The sequence below is a fragment of the Diabrotica virgifera genome, chromosome 4 (assembly GCF_917563875.1).
Source record: "Diabrotica virgifera virgifera chromosome 4, PGI_DIABVI_V3a".
NCBI classification, from domain to species: domain Eukaryota; kingdom Metazoa; phylum Arthropoda; class Insecta; order Coleoptera; family Chrysomelidae; genus Diabrotica; species Diabrotica virgifera.
The window spans coordinates 214,821,926-214,849,251 of record NC_065446.1 but is presented as its reverse complement, the minus strand read 5'-3'; the positions used below and the strand labels follow the sequence as shown (position 1 = coordinate 214,849,251).

The following is a 27,326-nucleotide window of genomic DNA, read 5'->3' as shown; positions in this document are numbered from 1 at the left end:
TAAATTGTACTTGTCAAAACTTTAAATAAACTATTCTTAATTGTACGTTCACAAACATAGTGCTCTTATTCAATTTTCTTTCATATTCTCATGATTCAAAAGGGTAAACTTCTCTAGAACCTGGAATACTCACGTATATTTTATGTCAAAGCGTTAGAGTTAGAGGCTCATAACGGCACATTTATGTTTAATTTAGTATTTAACACCTTCAGGCTGACACCACAAAGAAATACGGGAGAAAATTATTTGCGGTTTATTTGAGTTGGAGGAAAGGATATATTTGTATGACTTTGTGTTGTTATGTAGCATAATTATTTAGATGTTTCTTTAATATTGGATAAATGAATTGTAATTACATTTTGTCATAATGAAGTTTTAACTAGGTTATTAATATTAGATATTCATATGATATAAATACAATCTCTCTATCCTCCTTCTCTGTGTCGTCTCTTTTAATGGAGGGTTGGACTCACGTAAAGTGCGGCATGAGAGATCTAATCAGACTCCTGGCAGAAAAGAATTTAGATAAACGAGACATCCGACTAATAGCAAATATGTACTACAATCAGAAAGCAGTAGTGAGAGTAGAGAATAATACCACTGAATAAATTGAAATAAAGCGAGGTGTGAGATAAAGGTGTATACTGTCACCAACCCTGTTTAATCTCTATTCCGAAGACGTAATGAATAGCTTCCGCTCTCTGAGCAATCCATAGGTATTAAAATAAATGGTGTTAGATTAAACAATCTGAGATTTACCGACGACACCGTTCTGATCGCAGAAACACTTGAAGAGCTACAGACATTGGTGAATAAGATAGCAGACTGCAGCGAAGAATATGGACTATCTTTGAACATAAAGAAAACTAAATTTATGGTAATATCGAAATCAACACGAAATGTCCAAAATTTATATTCACACAATGAAATTATCGATCGAGTTAGAAAATACAAATATTTAGGCACTTTTATAAATGAAGACAACGATAGCTCAGCAGAAATCAAAATAAGAATAGAAAAAGCCAGATCCACATTCACTAAAATGAAGAGAGTGTTCTGTGGAAGAGATTTGAGCCTTGAAATGAAACTTCGCCTGATGAGATGTTACGTACTTTCTGTGCTGTTCTACGGAACGGAGCCATGGACGCTGAAAAAGATTGATACCAAAAAATTAGAGGCATTTGAACTGTGGATGTATCGCAGAATCTTGAGAATATCATGGACGGAGAGAGTCACAAACGTCGAGGTCTTGATAAGAATGAATAAAGGAAATGGAGTCATATTTATGATCAAAAAACGAAAACTGCAATACTTGGGACACATTACAAGAGGCGAAAGATATGAACTGCTTCGAATAATTATGCAGAGGAAGATAGCAGGAAAAAGGTCCATAGGAAGAAGACGAAACTCCTGGCTAAAGAATCTACGGGAATGGTATAGCTGTAGCGACAAAGAAATGTGTCGGTCATCAGTTTCGAAAATACGTATAGCCCTGATGATCGCCAACCTTCGGAACGAAGATGGCACTTGAAGAAGGACTCACGTTGCCTTTGTTAGACAATAATATAAGGTATCTGATTATCTAGATATTAATTATTTATATCATTTCAATGAAATTTTAATGTTGTAAAAAATTTTTGGACATTGACACCCATCTACGACGATGATATGTCGAGAATGAGGTTCAACCATGCGTTGTATCAATATTACAAAGAAACTTCTATAACAAGTTACGCCAAAATACAAAGATTGCGTTATTCAGGTCATCTTATAAGAATGGATATTGACAGAACATCTCGCAGACCTTAGTGGAACTATGGTATGATGTCAGCCAATAGGAAGACCAAGGAGGAGGTTGATAGAAGAAGCGAGAACCGATAATATATTGATGAAGAACAGAGAAAATTTGTTGTGTCATTTAAATGAAATTTCCTATAAAAATTCTTTCCAGTCGTTTTGTTTCTCGCTTTTTATTGACTTTCTTGTCTCCATTTCAATCCAATTCTTCCATGCTCTATTGTGATGTTTCATCAGCTATTATGCCGTCTCTAGCATTGGGTGAATTTAATTTAATTCGATTTTAAAGTTAACTTATAAATTTTAAGTGTTGACCAACCCAAATCTAATGTTGACTGTCTGAGTTGTTTTTGTAAAAAAATGTATTTAACAAATTTAAAAAATTGAAAAATTGTACAGTGTAAACAATGTTTAAAATAAATTGAAATTTTTTGTAAGGTTTCATTGAAAGAAGATGATAAATGTTAACTAGTGTTAATATTAGCTACCATCTTACTTTGAAAGTAATATAACCAATTTAAGGGATTGTGAGTAGAGGATATTTTTCCCTAACATACATGAATATGTGCTCACACCAGCAACCCTTTCATCATTTATATAAATTATGTTGGTTTACAACTAGAGCAACATGCCAACTACCATGAAAATCATAAACAAAAAAAGTTAAATATCTAGCCTAACTGTTCAAGCCAAAACTTCAAGATATTCAAAGCTTGGAAAAATTAATGGTCGTACAAGCCTTGAAGATAATCTACGTCAAGGACGCCCAAAAAACAGCACAAGAAATCGTAGAAAAAATACAGGACGTCCTAATGAAATATCGTAAAAATGACCAAAAGAGATTTAGTAGAAGCCCTAGCATACGAGCATACCCATTGGGTGCTGCCTTCGCTAACAATGGAGCAAAAGCACATTCTAGTCTAGTCGCAGCATAGGGGGTCTCGTGGGCAATTTTAGCTCGCCGTGATTTGATGGTGATATTATAGGTTTTTTGGGTAGCTTAATCCAATGGAAGTGGTCTGGAAGCCCAAAAATGGTAATCCCAGAAGCTCAATTCGGATTCAGAGCAGAGCACTCAAGCGAGCTACAAGTACTCAGATTAACTAAGTACATAGCAGCTGGATTCAACGACAAGCAGTACACTGGAGCAGCATTCCTGGACGTAAGCAAAGCTTTCGACAGAGTATGGCATAAGGGGCTCATATATAAAATGCAAGGTTATGGATACAGCGGGGCGATGACGAGGCTGATCTCTTCGTACTTATGCGGCCGGAGTTTCAGGGTTCGGTTAGGACAAGTTCTGTCCGAGCTCGGAAACCCAGAGGCTGGAGTACCAAAAGGAGTAGTCCTGTCACCTCTGCTGTACACAATACACACCGCATACGTACCCAGAACACCAGGTACGCTTATGAGTGTTCACGCCGAAGACAGAGCGATATCGGCAAAACACAGAAACGTAGATATAGCAGTGACCAACCTGCAAACAGCGTTAGAAGACATCGAGGAATGGAGTATAAAGTGAAAGATAGCTATCAACACCAAAAAAACGCAAGCGGTACTATACAAGAAAGAAAGACAACAGCCAGAAGAACAACTGACGGTGCAGAACAACCATATCGAGTGAAAAGATGAAACCAAATACCTGGAAGTCATCATGGACAAAGGATAAACCTTCCAAAAACATGTAGAAGCCACAGTCCAGAAGGCCAACATGGCGAGAGCAATAGGACTCATAGACAGGAAAAGTAAATTAAGACTAAAAACGAGGTTAAGATTAATAAACAGCATAATATTACCGGTAGTTAATACGTATACGCATCTCTTGCATGGGGCAAGTATGCAAAATACACAAAAATAAGATACAAGCGGTTCACAACAGCAGCCTAAGAGAAGCAGCCAAAGTCCCGAGGTACGTCGCAGAAAGATTCCTGTTCAGAGAACTACAACAGGTGAGAGTCACCGAAATGACAGACAAGGCAAGGGTCAATGCTAGGGTATGACGCTTTTCACCGATGGAAGCACAAACGTCCTAAACAGCAAATAGTGGAATAAAGTAAAGGAAAGAAAGTGAAATAAATAAAGAGAGACACAAAGAATAAAGTGAAAGTGAAAGTAAAGTGATAAAGAAGTAAAAATAAAAATAGTAGATAGTTCGTAGCTCGAAACACCAAGTGTCGAAGAAACACGTAACCCAAGCGTAGGTCCAACACCACGATCAGGTAAAGTCAGCCCATAAAAAAATATAAAAAAAGACGCAAGCCACCAAGACATATAAAAAACATAAAAACAAAAAAATACTTGAGCACTAAGCCATTAGACCGAGCTCAGTGGGGCTGGGTACAATGACTTGGGTCCCAGCAATTTTTAGTCCGCGGATAAATAATTAGAAGATAAAGGCATAGAGCACTTCACGCTGGCCTAGTTTTGAATTCTATTAGGGCACCACATTGAAATCTTATTACCTAGGATTCCATTGTGAAGAGCATTTGGCTGATAGTTGTGCCCCTATCGGGCATCAGCGTGCTATAGGGGGGAAAGGGATGGCCTGGGGCATTGGAGCGAGGTGGGGTGATCCCTGTTTTTACTCGGGTCAAACACCTCGTCCCAATGAAATGTTACACCGAATGTACTTTTTCGATAGGGTGGACATCCTCCACAGGTCGGGTTAAATCAAATTGCTTGCTTGCTAGTCTTGATTAAATTTTTTAGATAATATTAAGCAACTTATGAGTCATTGAAAACCAATTTTTTGTTTTTCTTAAATTTATGCAAAATTTGATCTCAAATAACGGAAAAACTCTTAATTTTTCATAGAAAATGTTAATAAAAAATATTTTTAAAGTACTTTTTTAGTCTTTCAAAATAAGCTTTGACAAAAATCATGAAAATTAAGCAAGATATCAACGAAAATTAGTCAAACACCTCGAATTTATAAAAAAAAGATGACGGTAAATGTATGCCATGTGCGTCAAAATTAATATTAATAGTAGTCCATATAAAATTAACTCTATTTATGTTCCAACAACACGTTCCAAAAGTTTAAATTATTTAGAACAATTACGCTTTGAAAAAACTTGTTTTAAGTAAATTTCTTTTTTTTTTTTCTGCATAGGAAGAAGCAGAATATCGTGGCTGCGCAACCTGAGAGAATGGTAGAATGGGAGAATGGAAATGAACTTTTCAGAGCAGCCCTATCTAAAATCGGAATATCTATGATGATTGCCGACCTCCGTCGCGGAGATGGCACTTAAACAAGAAGAAGACATAAAAAATATCGAACTATTAATTATTACATTGTAAAAAAACGACAAAAATTTAACATGTTTAAACTTATTGATGTGTATAACTGCTTCCAGTTATTAATTTTCAATTTTTTCCTAAGTTTCATTATTAGGGGTGATATTTGGTGGTTGCATTATCAAAAAATGAAGTGTCAGATTTCTTGTACTTGAAGGAAAAAATTCTCCTATTACGATCCAAAATAAAAAAAATTCATATTTCTTGACCATATTTTTTCTATATAATCTTTGTATGAGGGGTTGTTTTTAAGGGTTGTGAGCTGTAAAATATCAAAATATTAAAGTTATCATTTAAACCAATCAACATTTAAAATATTTGAACATAATTATACCCCATTACCGCTTTAATTCATTAGTTTTAAATTTATTGGAGTAAGGGGTAGTTTTCACTCCTTAAAAATAAAAAGCATACTTTTCGACCAAGTCAGGTTTGAAGAGGAGGGTAAGTGAATTTAATTCCAAATTTTCAAGAAGATCGATGAACGCAATTAGAATTGCGAAGTTTGGATCCATTTTAAGCTTGACTGATTGTACTATTATTAGTGTAACCTTTTAGATCAGGTGAAGGAAAAATTTCATGAAAACACCCGGTTTGGAGAAGAAAAAATCCTTTTTCAAGAGGACTGAGGAATGCACTGTGTCATATGAGCATTTTGACAATAAACAATCCATGAATTAAAGTTCGAATCATTGGAGCATCCACCGAATTAACCAGATTTAGCCCAAGCGAGTTCGCTCTCTTTAGGATAGAAGATAACGTTTTTCATCAAATGATGAGGTCATAACAGGCATGGACGCGTATTTGGTATACCTTCCACAACTCTATTCTCAATTCAGGAAAGGAACTCAGACATTGGAATCTTGTTGGAATAAGTGTGTTGCTGTTCAGGGACACTATAGTGAATAGTAAATTGTGTTTCAATCCATAAAATTGTGCTTTTCTGATCTGATCGCCAAACACATTGAAAAGCCTACTAGGCATATTGCTATAGACTGGTAAGGCTTTTTACCAGGTTACCTTTGTTAACGACTGGTAACCCGAATCACCAGAAATTGCTTACCATTAGTTTGAGTTTTTCACCATTCTGGATCATATTTTATGTGAATGTATGTGGTAAAGTAATATACTAAAATGAAAATAAATTGATTTATTATTACATACCCCTTCAGCTATTTTCAAATATTTCAAATAATTAATGAAACATTGCCAAATACAACTATTTATTAAATTAAATTAAATATCCGTAAATATACAATCGTGTCAAACTAACTAGAATTCATATTGATATAAAAGTAATTTATCCTGAATAATGTGATCTAACAAATATGTTTCAGATTTTTGTCAATTATGAATAGTCCCAAATAATGCAGTCAATGAGGGAATTTGGCTCCAAGTTACATCCTATTCTATCAATTTACTTGATATTTGTACAGTAAGGAGAAAATTACTCAAGAAACCTTCCCCATCCTTCTTGAGGTAGAAATTTTTTTGGTCAACTAATAATTGTCGGTTAAAATTGTTCTCTAATTTTTGTTTTGAAAACTCGATTATTTTTTTGAGTTATTCCTAATTAAAAATGTTTATTTACTTCTCATTATGCTCTCATATAATAACAATGCTATAATAGAATATTCCGATAATAATATGATTACAAATTAATTTTAAGTTAAATATTTTCACATGTAAATAAATAGTAGATAAACCAAAAGAAGAAATTCCCTCATAAACCAGAGGTTGTGCTCAGGGATTACATTATTCAAATACTATTAAATATTAGCAATATAAAACCCAAAACAAATATTAAAAATTAACAATACATAACGCAAAACAACGCATAACGCATAAAAAATATATTATAGTAGTTATATTATAATTTTAATTAAAGATCGCATTCAAAAATTATGGTACATTCTTTCACGGTTTTTGCTGTAAATTTTAAAGAACCGCTTGGATTGACATGAAATTTGGCATGCGTATAGCTAACATGTCAAAGAAAAAAGTGATATGGTGCCGATGTTTGCGTTTGCCCTCGAGTTTCACCCCATCTCGAGAGTGAAAAAATATATGTCCAAGATAAGTCCCGAAGTGGATAAACTGACTAATTTTAAGCAACCTTTGTTCTATAGAGTTTTTTCACTAAGTCAACACTTTTCGAGTTATTTGAAAACTTATAGCCTATAAGAAAGTGAAAAAAAAAACGGTGTATATATTAGTTCTCTATACCTAGCAAAACCAGAGTTATAGCTAATGAAAAATAGGTTCATATTCTAAAAATTCCAAATAGAATAATTCAATGTGAAATATTCAAATAATGAAGCATTCTTGGGAAAAATACATTACAACTTTTGTAAAGTGTTTAAAAAAAGCTTTATTTCTGTTTTTATAAAAAAAAATTCTAGCATCAAATGGAAGCAAGTTACGCTCAAAATAAAGTTGGTCCCTTTTGTTTTGGCAAAATAAAATTAGGAATATCACCCCCCAACTAGCAACTTAAATGAAATTAATCGTTACCGCTTCACAAGTTACTTTACTTATGATGTGTTTATATGATCTGTAATTTTCATCGATTCAAAGTGCTTATTTTTGAAAAAATTTGGTTTTAAATTACAATTTTAAATATTTTAATTTTGAAAAAAATTATTTTTTTTCGAAATAAATTAAAAATTGTTAGAGATACCAAAAATCTTAAACAATAAAAAAGTCGGCTTTACTTTTCGGAATTTTTTGTATTCTTTTGTTTTTCTGTAAGATAAAAATTGGTTAAGATTCGGTGTTTCAAAATTTGCATACACTCGTCATAAGTGACTCGTTCAAACCTATTTACCTACAGCTCTTTCAAAAATAAGGCCTTTAAACCGATTAAACTTAGAGATACAGATCATATGACCAATACATATGCGAGTAAAAAACTTGAATAAAACGAAAAATAACCTTGATCAAAAATACCGATATAAAATTGATTTATAGTTATTTTTATATAACCACTATTCAAAATGCACTTTTCTGCACATTTTTATGTTAGCAAACTTGATATTTACTCACAGTATAAGATATTTGGCATTATTGTACAGAAAAGTGACGTTTCTGTGCCGGAAAGTTCTTTTCTGCACAGTTCACCACCTCATTCTGAGTAACGTTATATTCTGTTTACATCCGTGGTTAAAGTTTACACAAATATATAACCTATAAGACAATTTATTATATTTAACTATAGAATAGAAATTAAATTATGGATGTTACAACTGTTTATTTTACAATTTTATGCTTATTAAACATTTTATAATAATCAAATAACCAATAGGGATTTAGCAACCTCTGCAAGATACGTCGAATGAAGTAGGTTTTGTTTAAATCCGTGACTGCATAAATATAACGTCAAATATGACTCTATTGTGTTATAATTTTTTAAAATAGTTTAAATTTAAACAAATTAAGATAGTGCATACATTTTTTAAATGATTTCTGTGCAATTTGTTTAGGTATATGGAATTTAAATTGATTAGTATTAATTACATACGGTTTAAAATTTATCACATATTATTATAATTAACCTTCGTTTGGAAATTGTGATTTTTATTTTTAGGAAAAACTGTAGTTGTAGAAAAATTATAGTGTGTAGCACGTGCAGAAAGGTAATTTCTCACTCGTTTGAATTGCGGCACTCGCTTGCGCTCGTACCGCAACTTTTCAAACTCGTGAGAAATTAGTACCTTTCTGCACTTGTTGCACAATATACTATTTCCACTTACCTTTACCGAAAGTATACTTTTCCCTAGGGAGGAAAATATTTTTCCTCCCTAGGAAGGAAAAGTAAAAGTTACGTCATGGTATTTCATTCATGAAATATGACATATTGACGCCCTGTACAATATTTATTTTCTATTACGTAAGTATTTATACGTTTAACGTTTATTTATAAAACACCCTGTACTTTGCAGAATGGTAAAAAACAGTAAATTGTTATTTTGATTTAACAATGATTACATTAATAATTTGCCTTATATTTGACAGTTGACAGTTATACTGTACCTACCTGTTAGTTTTAGTTTTAATAAATTTTGTTGGTTAGTTACATAAATAAATTAAGTTAAAATGAAAAATGACTTGTTATTAATTTGAGGAAGGTGGAAAAACCATATGTATAACATGGGAGTAAAGTGCCTTTTCCTCCCTTGAATGATTACTTATGAAGTAAACTTCATTCTCGGGAGGAAAAGTAGAACTTTCCTCCCTTGTTATACAAATAGCGATTTCCCAACAAGTGCGGAAAGTCATACAAGCGAGTGCGGAAAAGAGACTTTCCGCAAGAGTTAGGAACAATATTTTTTCTACGAGCCTTTAGAACATGACCAAATCTTAATCAATTAATTGAATTATTATGATTATTTCATTCAAAGGAGCTTCTGACCAATATAAAGCTACAGAAATCTAAATTAAATTGATCATTTTTGATGATTTTAACTTCCAATCGTATAGTAAGATATTTAACCATATTGAAATTATACTGAGAATTATCTACTGACATAATTTAATTAAATTAAAACTGGCAAAGTGTCACTCGGGAAAAATTAAATAATTTTAGAGCTCTTGTACAATTAATTACTACTGATAATTTTCCGTCGTCAAGTACATTAAGTCAGATGCCCTTCGTTGCTACGGAAAAATACATTCAGTGACATTGTTGACAATTAATGTTTTAAAAATTATAAAAGGGATGACTTTCAACCGTCAAATACTTATAACAACTGTGTGTTTAATTGTACTAATTTGTACTTACATAAATAAATTACAACGACATTTTGGTTTTGAACAGTTTCATTCATGAAATAATCGCAACAAATTGCACTCGATCTCTAAAATTAATATAGAATTTTTGCCCTCGTGACACTTTCAAAACTGTCAAAGCGACACTCGGGAAAAATTCAACAATTTTAGAGCTCTTGTGCAATTACTACTGAAAATACATACACAAATTAATTCTTTGACAAGGCAGTCAAAACCAAACTTTCAATATAATTAGTTAGCATGACGACGATTCAAAACCACTCTTATTGTCTACTGATTTGACTTTCGAATATTATGTCACAATAATTTTATTTCATCGAATTGTCGCGTTAATGTCATTAAAAGATGAACACAATAAGATACATTTGAAATAAATTAGTAAATAATATATAAATATTAGTTTATTGCATGTATTATAATTATTTTAAGGTCATATTAAAATATCTAAATTCACTGCGGAAAAGTAAAACTTTCTAAACTAAAACGCGTGCGGAAAAGTAGATATTTTTGCACGCTCTTAGAAAAAAAATAATTAAGATTAACATTCGATATTAAATTAATTAAAAATGTTAGAAAATCACTTTTTAAAGTGTTAGACAGGGTGAGTTAATTATTAGGCAACCAACAATAACGACTTAAATTATAAAATGACCTTTGTTTAACTCCATCTAACGCAATTGAAGCTTAAATTACTTTGATTTACGTTACAACTATAATAGTTTTATTCAATTTTGGCTAAGAAGTAGATTTCACCCTTAAAAGTAATAGGCATGGCATACGGTAGACTTTGAATAAGGAGGCCAATTCAGTCTATTCCCAAAATTTCATCAAAGTTTATGCATTAGGATAGAAATCGGAGGTAATATCCTATTTGTGCTCTCGTTGACTGGAATAAAAATATGAACATAAATTATGCGAGAAAGTTTAAATTTCAATTTTAATTAAACAAAAGCCCGAATACAAATTAAATATTTACGTTAATTATTCATTTGAAATGAATAATTATATTTGGTTATTATTTGAGATTAACGGTTTTTGTAGAGACAAGCGTCAATAAAATGATATTCGGTTTTAGTTAATTGATGACAGTAAAAATAGTATTTATTAAATTTGAACATAGGGGTATTAGGTCTGGATCCCGCGTATGAAAAAAAAAGTTGATTAATAGCAAGCTGAAAATTTGTTAATAGCTTAAGGGTGTCTAGTCGGACAAACTTTGATATATGGGAACACTGGAACAGGGGAAGTTTTATTTGTGGAACAGGTTAAAAATTTGAAACGGTCAGACCACGAAAACGGCACATGTATTTTGTCCGACAGAACAGACTTAAACTCTCCGAACAGAGATTAAACTCTCATGCAAAAATCAGACTGCTATTTATCACCAAACGGGCGTTTTAATGAGTGGAACATGTAGAATATGTCAAATGACAGGAATTATGAGAGGTGATAAATAGCAGTCTGATTTTTGCATGAGAGTTTAATCTCTGTTCGGAGAGTTTAAGTCTATTCTGTCGGACAAAATAAATGTGCCGTTTTCGTGGTCTGACCGTTCCAAATTTTTAACCTGTTCCTCAATTAAAACTGCCCCTGTTTCAATGTTCTCATATATCAAAGTTTATCCGACTAGACATCCGTAAGCTATTAACAAATTTTCAGCTTGCTATTAATCAACTTTTTTTTCATACGCGAGATCCAGACCTATATTTAAACGATCTAGCCGGTCAAAAGTCCATTTTTCAAAACTCAAAGCGGTAGAAAAAAATCGGATACTCGTGAAGTTAAATAAATAGAGAACACAAGGCGACCTTTTCCGTTGTGTAATAAGTTGCACCAGTGCTGTAGCTTTAGTCGGAATTTGACCTTGTCGCTACAGGTGTATGTATCTTTCTCAGCTGTTTGGTGCAAGTGCAAGTGCAAGTAATAAAAAAAATATCAAGTGTTTGTTGTTAAAAAAATACAGTTATGGATCTAGAACAAGCAGGGAAGAACACATACTTTTCATGTACTTATTGTTTTATTTGTTGATGTATTAATAATATTTTGGATGTTTGAAAACGGGGTTTAAATATTTTAAAGTTTCGACCACATTTTAACACATCAAAAGGTTTTTGTTATACTTTAGGGTGAGATCCGGTTGTTGTATTTTTTTTAATTGGAAGATATGAATTTGTACATCATAATAATTATCAAATCAGCCGCCCATATTCGCACTTTCTTGACTTATGGGCAAAAAATCATGAAAGAAAGAAATTACACATATTTAAATTAAGAATTTAGATTACGTTTACGTGAGATAACGTTAATATAACTTAAAACCATAAAATTATCCAAAAATGTATCGCAAATTCCTTCAAATGGAATTTGCGATGCAATGACATAAATTTGAGAATTGGCGTAATTATTATGGTTTTAAGTTATTTTTCGGGTGTAACTACAACGCTATTATGCTAAAAATGATGGTGTATCGCATATTTAAATGCGTTTATCTCGAAAAGGGTTGAGTTTAGGGAGATGAAAAAAGTATACCTTTTTTAAGTAAAACTAATAGGAGAATAAAAATTTTAATGTCAAAATTATACAGAGTGAGGGATAAAAAAAATTGAACGTAATAAATTAGTGCTGAAAGGCGTATGTGGCGCCCTCTGGGCAATACATAATTTTTGGTAAGGAATTTAGTTTTCTCTACCCAAAAAACCCCTATATACCAAATTTCATGTTGTTATCTCATTCCTGTCAGGAAATATTCAATAATAAATAAAAAAAAAGTTTAACTTTGACACCCTGTATCTCGGTTATTATAAACTTTGTACTAAGGTGAGTTAGCTTAAATCGGTCTATTTTAACCTCAGGAGCCTGAGGTTAAGCTATGGCCCATTCTTTACCAAACACCCTGTATATGTAGTAGAATATGGGTCACTAAAACGAGACAGACGCACTGCGCATGCGCCGGCACAGTCCCAGACAGTGGGTGCGTTCGGACGACCATAGCGGCTGGCTGTCAGCAGAAATCGTCTGAGTGGTTGAATCCAGCCGTGATAGGGAAAGCTTAGTAAATCTCTCAGCGGCTGGCTTCCAGCGGTGACGTCTGACAGCTACTGCTGGCTCAGCTGTCCAGCCGCTGTGGTCGTCCGAACGCACCCAATGTCGGTAAGCATTGGATCTGCATTACCGGCCAACACGTAACTTAGCATGGTTCAGAACCTAGAACCTAATATTTTTTAATATATTCCGGGACTGCGCGGCTAATAAAAATTAAAAAAGGAAGTACAAGGTAGTGTAACGTCATAACGTCATATATGACGTCATAAAGTCAGATATGGTTTCGGTCTTGACTAAAAGGTTCTGAACCATGCTAAGTTACGTGTTGGCCGGTAATGCAGATCCAATGCTTACCGACATTGTCTGGGACTGTACCGGCGCATGCGCAGTGCATCTGTCTCGTTTTAGTGACTCATATTCTACTTATAGATATGTTGTAAAACACTCTCTACAGCTTAATTCAATTAGGAAATCATTTTAGAATAATAAAATCGAAAGAAATAATTATGACTGCCTAGATTGGCAAAATACCCCTATGTGCACAATTACTATACTGCCGTGCTAGGCCCAAAGGCGGTAACTAACATTTGACAAAATGGTGGCAAAATCGATTTCAAAATTGAATGCTAAAATTTTGGTCCGTTAGGGATTTATGAACTAGCTAATAGTTTTTATAATAATAGTTTTTATGCATGGATATATGCCCCAGCTTATTAAGGGAACCATTAATTATATTTTAAAATAAAGTTTTATATAAAAAGAGGTAGATACCTCTAAAACGTTTTATCAAAACTTACTCTAAAACGAAGCCAATTAGCGGTATGTGGTTTACAGTTGTGATTGATATGAAATAAAAAGCTTTTTTGTGTATTAAAGTTTATTAAATTGAAAGAATTCAAGTACAATTAAATGTTACTATTTTGTTGAGCCACAATATGACAACAACAAATTGACAATATTTATTTGTCGTTATATCTGTTTTCTTTCAAGAGTCAATAAATACATCTTGGTTCATTAATAATAATGTTCTATTTGTGATTCAATATAGACAATTAAATAGACAACCGAACAACATACCTTGTGTCTGGTACATACAAAAAAATTATTTATAGGCCTTGGGCCCGCATATACAATTATTATTTATGACCACACCGTTGAAACTTTTTGTACTTGTTATTTGGGTGGAGTCGGACAAATTTTGAGCTTGGCGCATTATGGTAGTGGGGCGTTTGACTGTCAAGCGGTGACGCAGTTGTCAATTTTATGCAAGAAAAAAATTTATTACCACATTGGTCATTCTATTTTAATCAATGGATTTTATCATATAAACAAAGAAAACAATTTTGTCGGACAAAAATATTGGGGCATATGACGCGTCGGACACGCTAAATATGTCAAATTTATGAAAATAATAAATTTATTACCACATCGATAATTTTAACGGTATCTATCATAAAACCTTTTTACAATAATGTGGTAACCTTGTCGGACAATTTTCACGGGGCATATGCGCAGTCGGACGCGCCGAAGATGTCAATTTCCTGAAATTTTTTTATTTACAACCATTTTTCCGACAACATTAGTAGGTTATAAGTAATTATATTCTTAATCAAAAAATCAAAGTGTCGGACAAAAATATTGGGGCAACTCGACAGTCGGACAAAAAATTTAATTTTTATTAGTAAAGTATACCTTCAAATTATGCTGGGTTCGTGCATCCCTTATCTTTACAACCATTTTTCCGACAAAAGTAGTAGGTTACAAGTAATTATATTCTTAAACAAAAAATGTAATTGTCTGACAAAAATGTTGGGGCAAACGAACAGAAAACTTAATTCTTTTAGGCTATCGACGAGGAGGTATTATCAAAAAAAAAATTTAAAACAGTGTTTCTCGGTTACTTTTGAATCGATTTAGCTGAAAATTGGTACACACACTAAGTAAAGCATTTAAAAGGGTATGACGTAGATCGGAACCCAAAATTTTCTTAAAAAATTTTCCGACAAGAGGGAAAATTTTAAATTGTGATCTGATAATTTGTGTACATACTCCTTGAACAACGACAAACATCGTTCTGTATTTTTTCTCGAATTAAAAAAAAAATTTCAGCACATGTATCAGGTTATAAGTAGTTATATTCCAAATTAAAAAATCTAAGTGCCCGACATAAATAGTGGGGCACATCCAAAGTCGGACAAAAAATTTAATTTTTATTAATAAACTATACTTTTAAATTAATCTGGGTTCGTGCATCCCTTATCTTTACAACCATTTTTCCGACAAAAGTAGTAGGATACAAGTAATTATACTCTTAAACAAAAAATGTAATTGTCTGACAAAAATGTTGGGGCAAACGAACAGGAAACTTAATTTTTTAGGCTATGGACGAGGAGGTATTATCCAAAAATATTTTAAAACAGTTTTCCTCGGTTATTTTTGAATCGATTTAGCTGAATATTGGTACACACACTAAGTAAAACATTTAAAAGGGTATGTCGTAGATCGGAACCCAAAATTTTCCCAAAAAAATTTCGGACAAGAGGGAAAATTTTAGAAAAATTGTGATCTGATATTTGCGTACATACTCCTTGAACAACGACAAACATCGTTCTGTAGTTTTTTTTCCAATTAAAAAAAATTTCCGACACAAGTATCAGGTTATAAGTAGTTATATTCTAAATCAAAAAATCTAAGTGTCCGACAAAAATATTGGGTCAAATCCAAAGTCGGACAAAAAATTTAATTTTTATTAATAAACTGTCTTTTAAACAATACTGGGTTCGTGCAACCCTTACCTTTAAAACCATTTTTCCGACAACATTAGTAGGTTATAAGTAATTATATTCTTAATCAAAAAATCAAAGTGTCGGACAAAAATATTGGGGCAACTCGACAGTCGGACAAAAAATTTAATTTTTATTAGTAAAGTATACTTTCAAATTATGCTGGGTTCGTGCATCCCTTATCTTTACAACCATTTTTCCGACAAAAGTAGTAGGTTACAAGTAATTATATTCTTAAACAAAAAATGTAATTGTCTGACAAAAATGTTGGGGCAAACGAACAGAAAACTTAATTCTTTTAGGCTATCGACGAGGAGGTATTATCAAAAAAAAAATTTAAAACAGTGTTTCTCGGTTACTTTTGAATCGATTTAGCTGAAAATTGGTACACACGCTAAGTAAAGCATTTAAAAGGGTATGACGTAGATCGGAACCCAAAATTTTCTTAAAAAATTTTCCGACAAGAGGGAAAATTTTAGAAAAATTGTGATCTGATAATTTGTGTACATACTCCTTGAACAACGACAAACATCGTTCTGTATTTTTTTCTCGAATAAATAAAAAATTTTCAGGAAATTGACATCTTCGGCGCGTCCGACTGCGCATATGCCCCGTGAAAATTGTCCGACAAGGTTACCACATTATTGTAAAAAGGTTTTATGGTAGATACCGTTAAAATTATCCATGTGGTAATAAATTTATTATTTTCATAAATTTTAAGTTATTTTTTGGGTGTAACTACAATGATATTATGCTAAAAATGATGGTGTATCGCATATTTAAAATGCGTTTATCTCGAAAACGGTTGAGTTTAGGAAGATGAAAGAAGTATACCTTTTTTAAGTAAAACTAATAGGAAAATAAAAATTTTAATGTCAAAATTATACAGAGTGAGGGATAAAAAAAATTGAACGTAATAAATGAGTGCTGAAAGGCATATGTGGCGCCCTCTGGGCAATGCATAATTTTTGGTAAGGAATTTAGATTTCTCGACTCAAGAAACCCCCAGATATAAAATTTCATGTTGTTATCTCATACCTATCAGGAAATATTCAATAATAAATAAAAAAAAAGTTTAACTTTGACACCCTGTATCTCGGCTATTATAAACTTTGTACTAAGGTAAGTTAGCTTAAATCGGCCTATTTTAACCTCAGGAACCTGAGGTTAAGCTATGGCCCATTCTTTACCAAACACCCTGTATGCATAAAAATTACTTTTTCTTTTAATTGTACCAAAACGCCCCATTATTTTTGTCCGACAAGTGATCCAATATGCATTACACATGTAAAAGAACAGTACAAAATAAAAATGACATCTGTGGTAATAAATAAAAAATTTTCAGGAAATTGACATCTTCGGCGCGTCCGACTGCGCATATGCCCCGTGAAAATTGTCCGACAAGGTTACCACATTATTGTAAAAAGGTTTTATGATAGATACCGTTAAAATTATCGATGTGGTAATAAATTTATTATTTTCATAAATTTGACATATTTAGCGTGTCCGACGCGTCATATGCCCCAATATTTTTGTCCGACAATATTGTTTTCGTTGTTTATATGATAAAATCCATTGATTAAAATAGAATGACCAATGTGGTAATAAATTTTTTTCTTGCATAAAATTGACAACTTCGTCACCGCTTGACAGACAAACGCCCCACTACCATAATGCGCCAAGCTCAAAATTTGTCCAACTCCACCCAAATAACAAGTACAAAAAGTTTCAACGGTGTGGTCATAAATAATAATTGTATATGCGGGCCCAAGGCCTATTAGTATTACAATGGAATTACCTCATAATTAATATTTTTTATAAAATCTTTTATAGTGCGTCTAATAATTCGGGCAGAAACTGTACTTATACTACGAAGAAAACAGAATCTGTTCAAAGTGTTATAGATGTTTAAAGATCTACTTATGTTAAGCGTTTTAACGAATTCTTCAACTGTGAATGTGATTGTGAACCATACTTTCCACTTTCTCAGCTATTATATTTTTAGCGACAAAGGTTTGCTAAAATTTACGACATGTTATTATAGAGCTTTAAGATTTTTATGATCGCCGACACCTACCCTAATAATATTATGCATTGTTATATTATTGGGTATTTCACAATATTATATTCGGTAAAATACCATTACTTACAGTAATTAGGGCAAATTTTAACATTTTATTAGTTGTATTGTACAAACTAGTTATATTATGTTATGATTAAAATATGATCACATTACCTTTTAGACCGAAAAATACCTAAATATGGGATATATAAGATTTTTAAAATATTCAAACAAATTGTTGTATCATGATCCAGGTACCTGACGCATTCTTAGAAAATTTATAAAGGAATAAAACCAGCATTTTTGTATAAAACTTAGGTAAAGGATTCACAATAGATTAAGTAAAGATATCCCAAATCTACAATCCCGTATCTAAAATAGCTTTTAGATGCTTTTTTGATTCCAACGTTGGTCTTTTTTAGAAACATTTTTTAATAAAATTATTTACCATTTACAAGATTTTTACTTCTACTTCTAAGTAATTCTTAATTCAAGATTATTCTCCTTGATGCGTGAAGATATGGGTGGCAAGTTAAAAACCCCTTTTTTTCATACAGAACTGATATGGATATCTCGAGGGAAAATTTTCACCCGTCTTTTCGAACCGAGGTCAGAAGTTTTAATGCTTTATAATGAAAAAAATAATGACATGAAAAACTTGTCCTGTGTCGAAGAATGGTTGTCAAGATTGGCGTATCTTAGCTGGCATTTTTGACAGACTCAACACGCTAAACATGGGTGTTCAGGGAGTAAACATATATTATACTACAATCACAATAAAGATGCACTAGAAATAAACAGACCAATACACGTTGAATGTTACTAGGAGCACTCCCGAATCATGATTTACAATGTATAAGTTTTGTAAATTATGATTTTGAATTTACATAGATTGTAAATTATGATTTAGGAGTGCCCTCGTAACATTCAAGATGTCTTGGTTTGTTTATTTCTAGTGCATCTTTATTGTGATTGTAATATAGTTATTTATAGTGCCCAATAATAATGAAAAAGTTTTTGGAGAAAGGAAAAGGTTATGAGAGTGATAGGTCGACAAAGGACGAAGGAACAAAAAGAAAAATGAGAGAGGGGGACAACGAAAATGAGGAAAGAGAAGAGCACGCGAAGAGCAGAAAACTTTCAACGAATTCACCACAAAAAAAGTACGAATCAAAACTAGATACCATAACTGAAATGATGAGTAAATTGTCAAACGATGTCACAGAGATAAAGAAAGACCAAAAGAGCAGTAAAGAAGCAATAGAACAGCTCATTGAAGATAACCGAAAGTTGAAGAACGAGAACAAACACCTTAAACAAGAAAACATGGAAATCAAAGAGGAATTGAAAGAAATAAAGGAAAATATGGAATTTATGGAAAAACAACGGAGGAAGAACAACGTAGTAATGAATGGATTAACAATAGACACCTATGAACAAGGGGCAATAAAAGAGGCGATGCTGAATTTGATCAAAGGACATATGGAAATTGAGGTCAAAATAAAAAATGCATACAAGTTGGGAACAAAAACCTGTCTGATTGAACTAGAAGACCAGGAAGACAAAATCAAAGTCATGAAGAAGAGTCCAAGCTAAAAAGTTACAAGGAAGAAAAAATATATATCAACAATGACACCACAATGAGATAAAGAGAAATACAAAAAACTATCCGGATGATCGCACGAGAAGAGAGAGATAAAGGTAATGAGGTAAAAATTGGTACAAATAAACTCTGGGTAAATAATGAAGAATGGAAATGGAATAATAAAGAAGATAAGATAGAAAAATCAAAAAACTAATAAAAAGCGCCAATGGAAAAACGATAATGGAATAGGCAATGAACGAGGACACGAGTAGAAATAAAGCAATATGCAACGATCAGGATAGAAACTTAAACTGTAAGAATGATGAGAAATGCTTACAAATACACAGAACAGCTGCAAACAACAAGATCAAAAGTATAGAAACAACTGCAACTGAAAAGACCAAAATACCCGAAGGATGGACAATAGGAACTTGGAACGTAAGAGGTCTCAACGGTAAGGAGACAGAACTTGCAGAAGAATTTGATAAGGCTAGAATAGACATACTAGGTATAACAGAGACAAAAAGAAAGGGCAAGAGCACACAGTTTCTATAAAATGGCCATTTTTTAATCCTCAGCGGAGTATCGCAATTAGAAAGAGCAAGTGAAGGGGTTGGTTGTTTAATCAATAAACATTTGACTAGCAGCATTAAGGATTGGGAATGTATCACCGAAAGGATCCTGAAAATAAGGATGACAACCGATGAGAAGAAGCTATTTAACATATTTGTCATATACGGACCAAATGATACCGAAAGAGCGAAGACCAAGGACATTTTTTGGGAAAAGGCGACAGAGATTATAGACAGCGCAGAAGGGAACACAATAGTAATGGGAGATCTTAATGGTAGAGTAGGCATAAAAGACAACGACTCCTCGGATGTACTAGGGCAATATGGAGAACTAACAAGAAATAACAATGGAGAACGTATTATAGACTTTTGCAGAGAGAATGATCTTTTAATAATGAATTCGTTTTTTCAGCATAAAGATGCGCATAAATTCACCAGAGAACTTAAAAGCAGAGGAGAAAGATCTATTATTGATTATGTATTGGTGAACAGATCTTTAAGACAATATATTAAAGATGTCAGAGTGCGAACGGGAGCAGAAATATATAGCGACCATTACTTGGTAGTGTCCCGAACAAGTATAGGAAACGAACAAAAACTAACTCAAAGGAAACTGAAAAAAAGAGACAAAACCCCAAAAAATCTCACAAACGCAGCTATTAAGTCATATAAGCTAACAGATAAGAAAATAGCATAGAAATACAAAAAATATGTAAACAATAGTCTTCAAAAGCATTTAAACCAGAACTATGACTTAGAAGAAACTTGGCAAAAACTTAAAGAAGCACTCCTAGATGGAGGCAAGCAAGTCTGCGGAATGACTATAAACAATAAAAACAAGAAGTGCACAAATTGGTGGGGTAATGAAATAAAAGAAGAGGTCAAATTAAAAAAGTTAGCGTGGAAGAAATACCTAGGGAAGCAGAGCCCAGAAAGCTATATAAACAGCAGAGGGCAAAAGTAAAAGACATGGTTATGGAAGCGAAAAAGAAGAGCTGGGAGGAATTTGGCAATAAAATGGAGAAAGACTACCACACTAATCAAAAATTATTTTACAAAACCCTGAGAAGTCTGAGAGCAGAGAAGGTACAACAAACACCAAAACAAATTAAAAATGAAAATGGGCACATTCTCTGCGAGAACGAAAGCATCATAAACAGATGGAGAGAATATTTTGAAAACTTCTTGACCCAAGAAGACTCCAATAATAAATCAGATAACACCGAAGAAAATGTACTTGAAAACCAAAATCAAACCGAAATAGCAACAGATGAAATAAAAGAAATAATATGCAAGCTTAAAAGAGGAAAGGCAGCTGGCTATGATAAGATATCCGCGGAACTGCTAAAAAATATGGGAGAAAATGGAAATAAAATGCTCAGAAAAGTTTGCAATAAAGCATGGAATGAGAGTAAGATCCCAAAAGACTGGGAAGTGGGGATTATTTTACCCATTTTCAAAAAAGGAGACAGACGAGACTGCAGTAATTATAGAGGTATAACCCTCCTGAGTATTCCTTCCAAAGTCTACGAACGAGTACTAGAGAAAAAATTATTACAAGAAGTGGAACAGTCACAAAGCGGATTCAGGAAGGGAAGAAGCATTCATGACCATATTTTCACACTCAAGCAGCTAATACAAAATACGCGAAATACAAGCACAGAACTACACCAAGGTTTTATAGACCTAGAAAAAGCATTTGACAGAACACCAAGGATAGAAATCGACAAAAGCCTAATGAACAGGGAAGTAGACACTAAACTCAGAAAAGCTATTATGACCCTATACAAAAACACAAGCAATAGAGTGAGAACAGATAATATGGAATCGGACGAGTTTATAGTAAATGATGGCTTAAGACAAGGAGGTGTACTAGGCCCCATCTTGTTCAATATTGTTCTAGATGATGTAATGAAGGAAACCAGAGAAGAAACATCGAAAATATATGTTGGACATAGAAATCTCGAAATGATACAGATAGCAGAATGTGCATTTGCAGATGATCTCGTTGTGTTTGGAAGAGATGAGGCCGCACTACAGAGAAACCTCCAAATATGGAGGGATAAACTTGAAAAACGTAATCTGAGGATTAACGAAAGTAAAACTAAGGTCATGATATGTGGGAAAAGAGATAAACGTACAAAAATTAAAATCAATAACGACACCTTAGAACAAGTTGAAACTTTCAAATACCTGGGAGTTCAAATAAAGAGTAGGGGTGCACACGATACTGAGATAAACAACAGAATAGCAAGCGCAGCCCGCATATACCATGCAATTAAGAGCACATTTCTATCGAAAAAAGAAGTATCCCAAAAAGCCAAGATAACAATCTACAACACAGTTTTCGTACCTATCCTAACATTTGGATGTGAAAGCTGGACGCTCACCACCAGACTACAGAAAAAACTGCAAAGCATGGAAATGAAGTATTTAAGAAGAGTACTAGGTGTGACCAGGATGGACAGGATACGGAATGAGGAAATAAGAGAACGCCTTAAAGTCCAACCAATAGAGAAGAAAATCGAAGCAGCCCAGTTAAGATGGTACGGCCACATGGTTAGGATGGATAAAGGAAGACCAGTAAAACAAGTTTGGGAAGCGAGAAGAAACCTGAAAAGACCGAGGGGCAGGCCCATGAAGACCTGGGACGATGAAATCGCTGCCATCCTAGACAAAAGAGGAGTCACTAAAGAACAAGCGAAGAAAATGACGGAGCATAAAAATAGACTTTATTTTAGACTTTATACCCAACACCTTAAGGTAGAAGGGTTATCGATTATATATATATATATATATATATATATATATATATATATATATATATATATATATATATATATATATATATAACAGATGAAACAGATGAAATAGAGAATGTGGAAAAATCCCCTTACGAACAATTCACACATCCACCACATATATATATATATAGTTATTTAATTAAAATAAAACAAGTCAATTGACATATTTCTTATAGTAAATATGTATGTTTTTAAAACAATTAGTATCGGAGGGGGGGGGCTTCCTTCCATTTCATGCCCCCTCGATTGTTTGGTAGTACGATAAAAACTTGAAAATATTTCAGGTGGTACGCAGTTGCTAGAAGGTTGGGAACCCCTGCCTTAGAAGGTGAAACGTACGTTACCGAATGATGATCGCCTCTTAAACGAAATGAAACATAAACTGTGTTTTATTCATTTTTATATTATATACTTACCATAGCTTTGTCAGGGTCGTAGATATTGAGACTCTGTACTGATCCTTCGATAATCTCCAAAACAGACTTGACCGATTCTGCCGTGGCAGCTGGACATTCCAAAAGAATTCCATTCTCGAAGTTGAAGCATTGACACGACGGATTTGCAGCCAAACTAGGGCATTTCGTCTGATCAGCGACCGTTTTTGGGCTGATCCAAACAGCCAGAAAAATTAGAATGGCGCCATAGCGCGCCATCATTGAAACCGTTGCCAAGGCGCCATTTTTGGTTCAGCCACCTGCCATATTGAGATGAGACCTGTAATAGATAAAGGTTTTTTTAAATTTTTTCTTGTTTTAGGTCTTGCAAGCAAAAGCAATGTGTCAGTTAAACAATGTTACAAAAACATTGTAGTTCCTCTTAGAGGTAATTTTTTTTTATTTAGCTCCATTTAATTTACAATCTGTTACCACTCGTAACAATAAGTAAATTTTATGAAAATTATTAGAAGAAAAAATGACATGTAGAAATTCTCTCCAGTGAGAGGCTTCCTTTAACATATCGATACATCAGTATCAGAGTGCACCAACTCAAAAAAACATAGTTCTTCACAAATCAACTTTAACTTATTTTCTCTGGGAGCAAATATTTTTAATCTGTTGTAAATGGTCCATTTGTTTTTCAAATAGAAAAAAATTTTGGAATTGGATGTTTATTTTATGGTTCTTTTAGATGATAATTTTTGTTTCATTTTTTTTTAAGAATTCAGATTTTTTTTTGAGTTGGTGTACTATGCAACTGTCGGCAAATGATTTTTTTAACAGTTAGTGCATTTTGTATAGGATATTTGTATGGAATTCAATTAAAATGATTTTTTTTTCTTATAAAATTATTATTGTTTCTTTGTTATGAAAAAATATAATAAAATCAAAATAATTCTGAATTGTCTTATTATTATAACTATCATATTTTGTGTGGCTGGTCTTTCTCAACTCTTAGAATTTGTATTTCGCTCCATTGTATTTTGTCTCCGGCTTCATTTATATTAAAACTTTCATACACTTCGGCAATTTCTTCTGTAGCGTACCAGGCCGTCCAGTTTTCTTCTTCTCTTCTTCTTCTTTTTGTATAGACATGATTCTGTCTGTTTTTACAATGTGCCTCTAGTAAGTTGCCGTTCCATCATTTTCGTGGTCTTCCCACTGATCGTCTTCCTATTGGAGAACCGTCTCTCGCTGTCCTGACTACTATATTTGTTGTCATTCGGCTTATGTGGTCATTCCATTCTATTCCTCGGTTTCTTACCTAGTTATTGAATGTTATCCACCTTGCATCTCCGTCGTATATCTGTACTTCTATCTTGTCGCATAGAGTCTTACTATCGATTTGTCGAAGGGTTTTCATCTCCGCTGTTTCGAGCAATCTTTTTGTCGGATCGTGTTTCTGCCGCGTATATCATTATTGATCTGATGACTGTTTTGTAAATTCTGCCTTTCATTTCTTTTCCGATATTTTTATCGGAAGTTTTTTTAGCCAGGCTAATTATTATTTTTCTTTTCCTTTTAGGGTTTCCTTTTAGGTATCTTTTTTTTTCTTTTTCTGTGAGGGCGTGCATCGCATCACCCTCATTTTGAGTATGTCCAACTACTAAGCATTTGTGGGCTACGCTTTTTATTGCTAAATTTTGACAGCAATATAAAAACAAGCAAGTAATGAACTTGTTTTTGTTTTCGCCCAGGCAATTATCGGAGTAAAATATGTGCTCATATTGAGGTCCATGGTCCTTTGGATACTGTCAAAGACACATATTTATTTCATTAAAACCTCTGCTTGCGATACGTTAGTGCCACAAAAAGCTATAGCCATGTTTGTGAGAAATATCAAATATAGTGAAGTTGTAACATGATAAAAAGAAAATCACTCAGATCTCCATTTGATAGTGATAATACAACTTGGAGATGAAAGCCACAAACTAAAGTACTGTCATCTTCCTTTGAATCCCTGATATCCAACTCATTTTTAACCGAATCCGATTTTTTTTCTCTGATATGTGCATCATACTTAAGTTGTTGTAATACTTTTTACAACACTGGTCTTTTTTGGCTGAAAAAAGGCAATATTAAGTTCCCTGTTGAAAATCTTGGTGTAATAATGGAGTTTTAAGGGAATTTTCAGTTCTCCTCTACATTTTTCTTGGTACATTCTGTACATGGTGGCTAAGTTTACAAATTTGTTTTTTTATTGCTCCGCAATAATGAGAGTCAATTACTGGAGAAGGTTTGATGTGGGACCGCACGAATTCTTTTTCATAATCTAGCACCATTGGTCGCCAAGCATTTTTTTTTTCCTCCGCGATTGTCATTCTGTGCAAACCCTAGCTCTGTTTTTTTTTAATAATTGTTGTGCATGCTTTTTCATTATTATCCTATTCGAAATGTTCATAAAGAAAACTTTACATACTCCAATTTTTTCATTTCTTATCTTAAAGTAATAAGCTCTATTTTCGCTTCTAAGACTCCCTTCTTTCTTATATAGTTGGTTCGCTAAATTCAGACACAACTGGCTAGTAACTTTAGTAAGTAATTTGGTAATATTGGCAAACAAATAATTACTAAATAGTTAATAATAATTACTAAATTGTTAGTAATTTTGTCAATTTTGGCAAAATTGGCCAAAAATAAAAAAAATACCTACTTAAATCACTAGCCAGTTGTGTCTGAGTTTAGCGAACCGACTATATTGATATTTTGACTTAACTGGCATTACATTATTAACTATAAAATCTCGCTGCCTATTTACATCACCAAGACCCCAGTAGTTATTTAACAGTTCTTCTCTTTCTGTATCACTAAATTTTTCCGAACATTTAATTTAGCAACGGTCATAGGTCTGGATCCCGCGTATGAAGAACAAGTTAATTAATAGCAAGCTGAAAATTTGTCAATAGCTTAAGGGTGTCTAGTGGGATAAACTTTGATATATAGGAACACTGGAACAGGGGCAGTTTTAATTGTGGAACAGGTTAAAAATTTGGAACGGTCAGACCACGAAAACGGCACATGTATTTTGTCCGACAGAGCAGACTTAAACTCTCCGAACAGAGATTAAGCTCTCATGCAAAAATCAGACTGCTATTTATCACCAAATGGGCGTTTTAATGAGTGGAACATGTAGAATATGTCAAATGACAGGAATTATGACAGGTGATAAATAGCAGTCTGATTTTTGCATGAGAGTTTAATCTCTGTTTGGAGATTTTAAGTCTATTCTGTCGGACAAAATAAATGTGCCGTTTTCGTGGTCTGACCGTTCCAAATTTTTAACCTGTTCCCCAATTAAAACTGCCCCTGTTCCAGTGTTCCCATATATCAAAGTTTATCCCACTAGACACCCTTAAGCTATTAACAAATTTTCAGCTTGCTATTAATCAACTTTTTTTTCATACGCAGGATCCAGACCTATCAGTGCAACCCGCTTTCACAGACCATTTTGAGTTAGTAGCTGATAATAGTTCTACCGATCAAGTTTCATTATGCACTAACTCAAAGTGATGCGGTATGAAACTACGACGTTCTAAACAAAATGTTCGATTCTGCATGTTGACAAGTCAAAATTTTTACGATGGTGTTGGAATTTTGAGATGGTGTAATTTGAAACTGATAAATAAACATATTTTAACCATTTCCTCATACTTATCTCAATATTGAAAAATTTTGAGTTGGTGCAGATGCAGTCTGATACTGATGTATCGATATAATTAACCAAGTTAATAATGTAGTGAAAAATGTTAATTAATTTTATTTAAATCTGTTTATTAAGTCTGTAGGCTTAAAACGCTTTAGTCGTAAATATTTGACTTCATTTCTCTGAGTAATCATTTGATTATTTAATAACACTGCTGGACATATACCTCTTCTTAGTGTAAAGGTAACATGGATTGATTTGGTCTCATTAACTCGAATTTTCCATTTTTTTAACCATGCTTGAATATTATTAAGGCTGGCTTGTAAGTTTCTTGAGGCAATTACTGGATCATGATGTGAGGCAAGTATTGCAGTGTCATCTGCGAGGGTTGCTGTTATTGTAGTTCTTGAAGTTGGTAGATCTACAGTAAAAAGCTGGTACAGCATTGGTCCTAACAAGCTGCCTTGCGGTACTCCTGATTTTATTTGGTATAATTCTAAATATTCTAAATGATAT

General features: G+C 33.2%; 1 protein-coding gene across 1 annotated transcript in view; it reads right to left on the bottom strand.

Moving 5' to 3' along the window:
• The window catches only part of LOC114338702 (protein artichoke), a 422,944-nt gene extending 399,500 nt beyond the window's left edge, over positions 1 to 23,444 (bottom strand). The window contains exon 1 of the mRNA XM_050649868.1: positions 23,147 to 23,444. Coding sequence (XP_050505825.1) covers positions 23,147 to 23,386 — 240 coding nt within the window. The 5' untranslated portion in view covers positions 23,387 to 23,444. The remainder of the gene's footprint in view (positions 1 to 23,146) is intronic.
• Between the last annotated feature and the right edge of the window lie 3,882 nt (positions 23,445 to 27,326).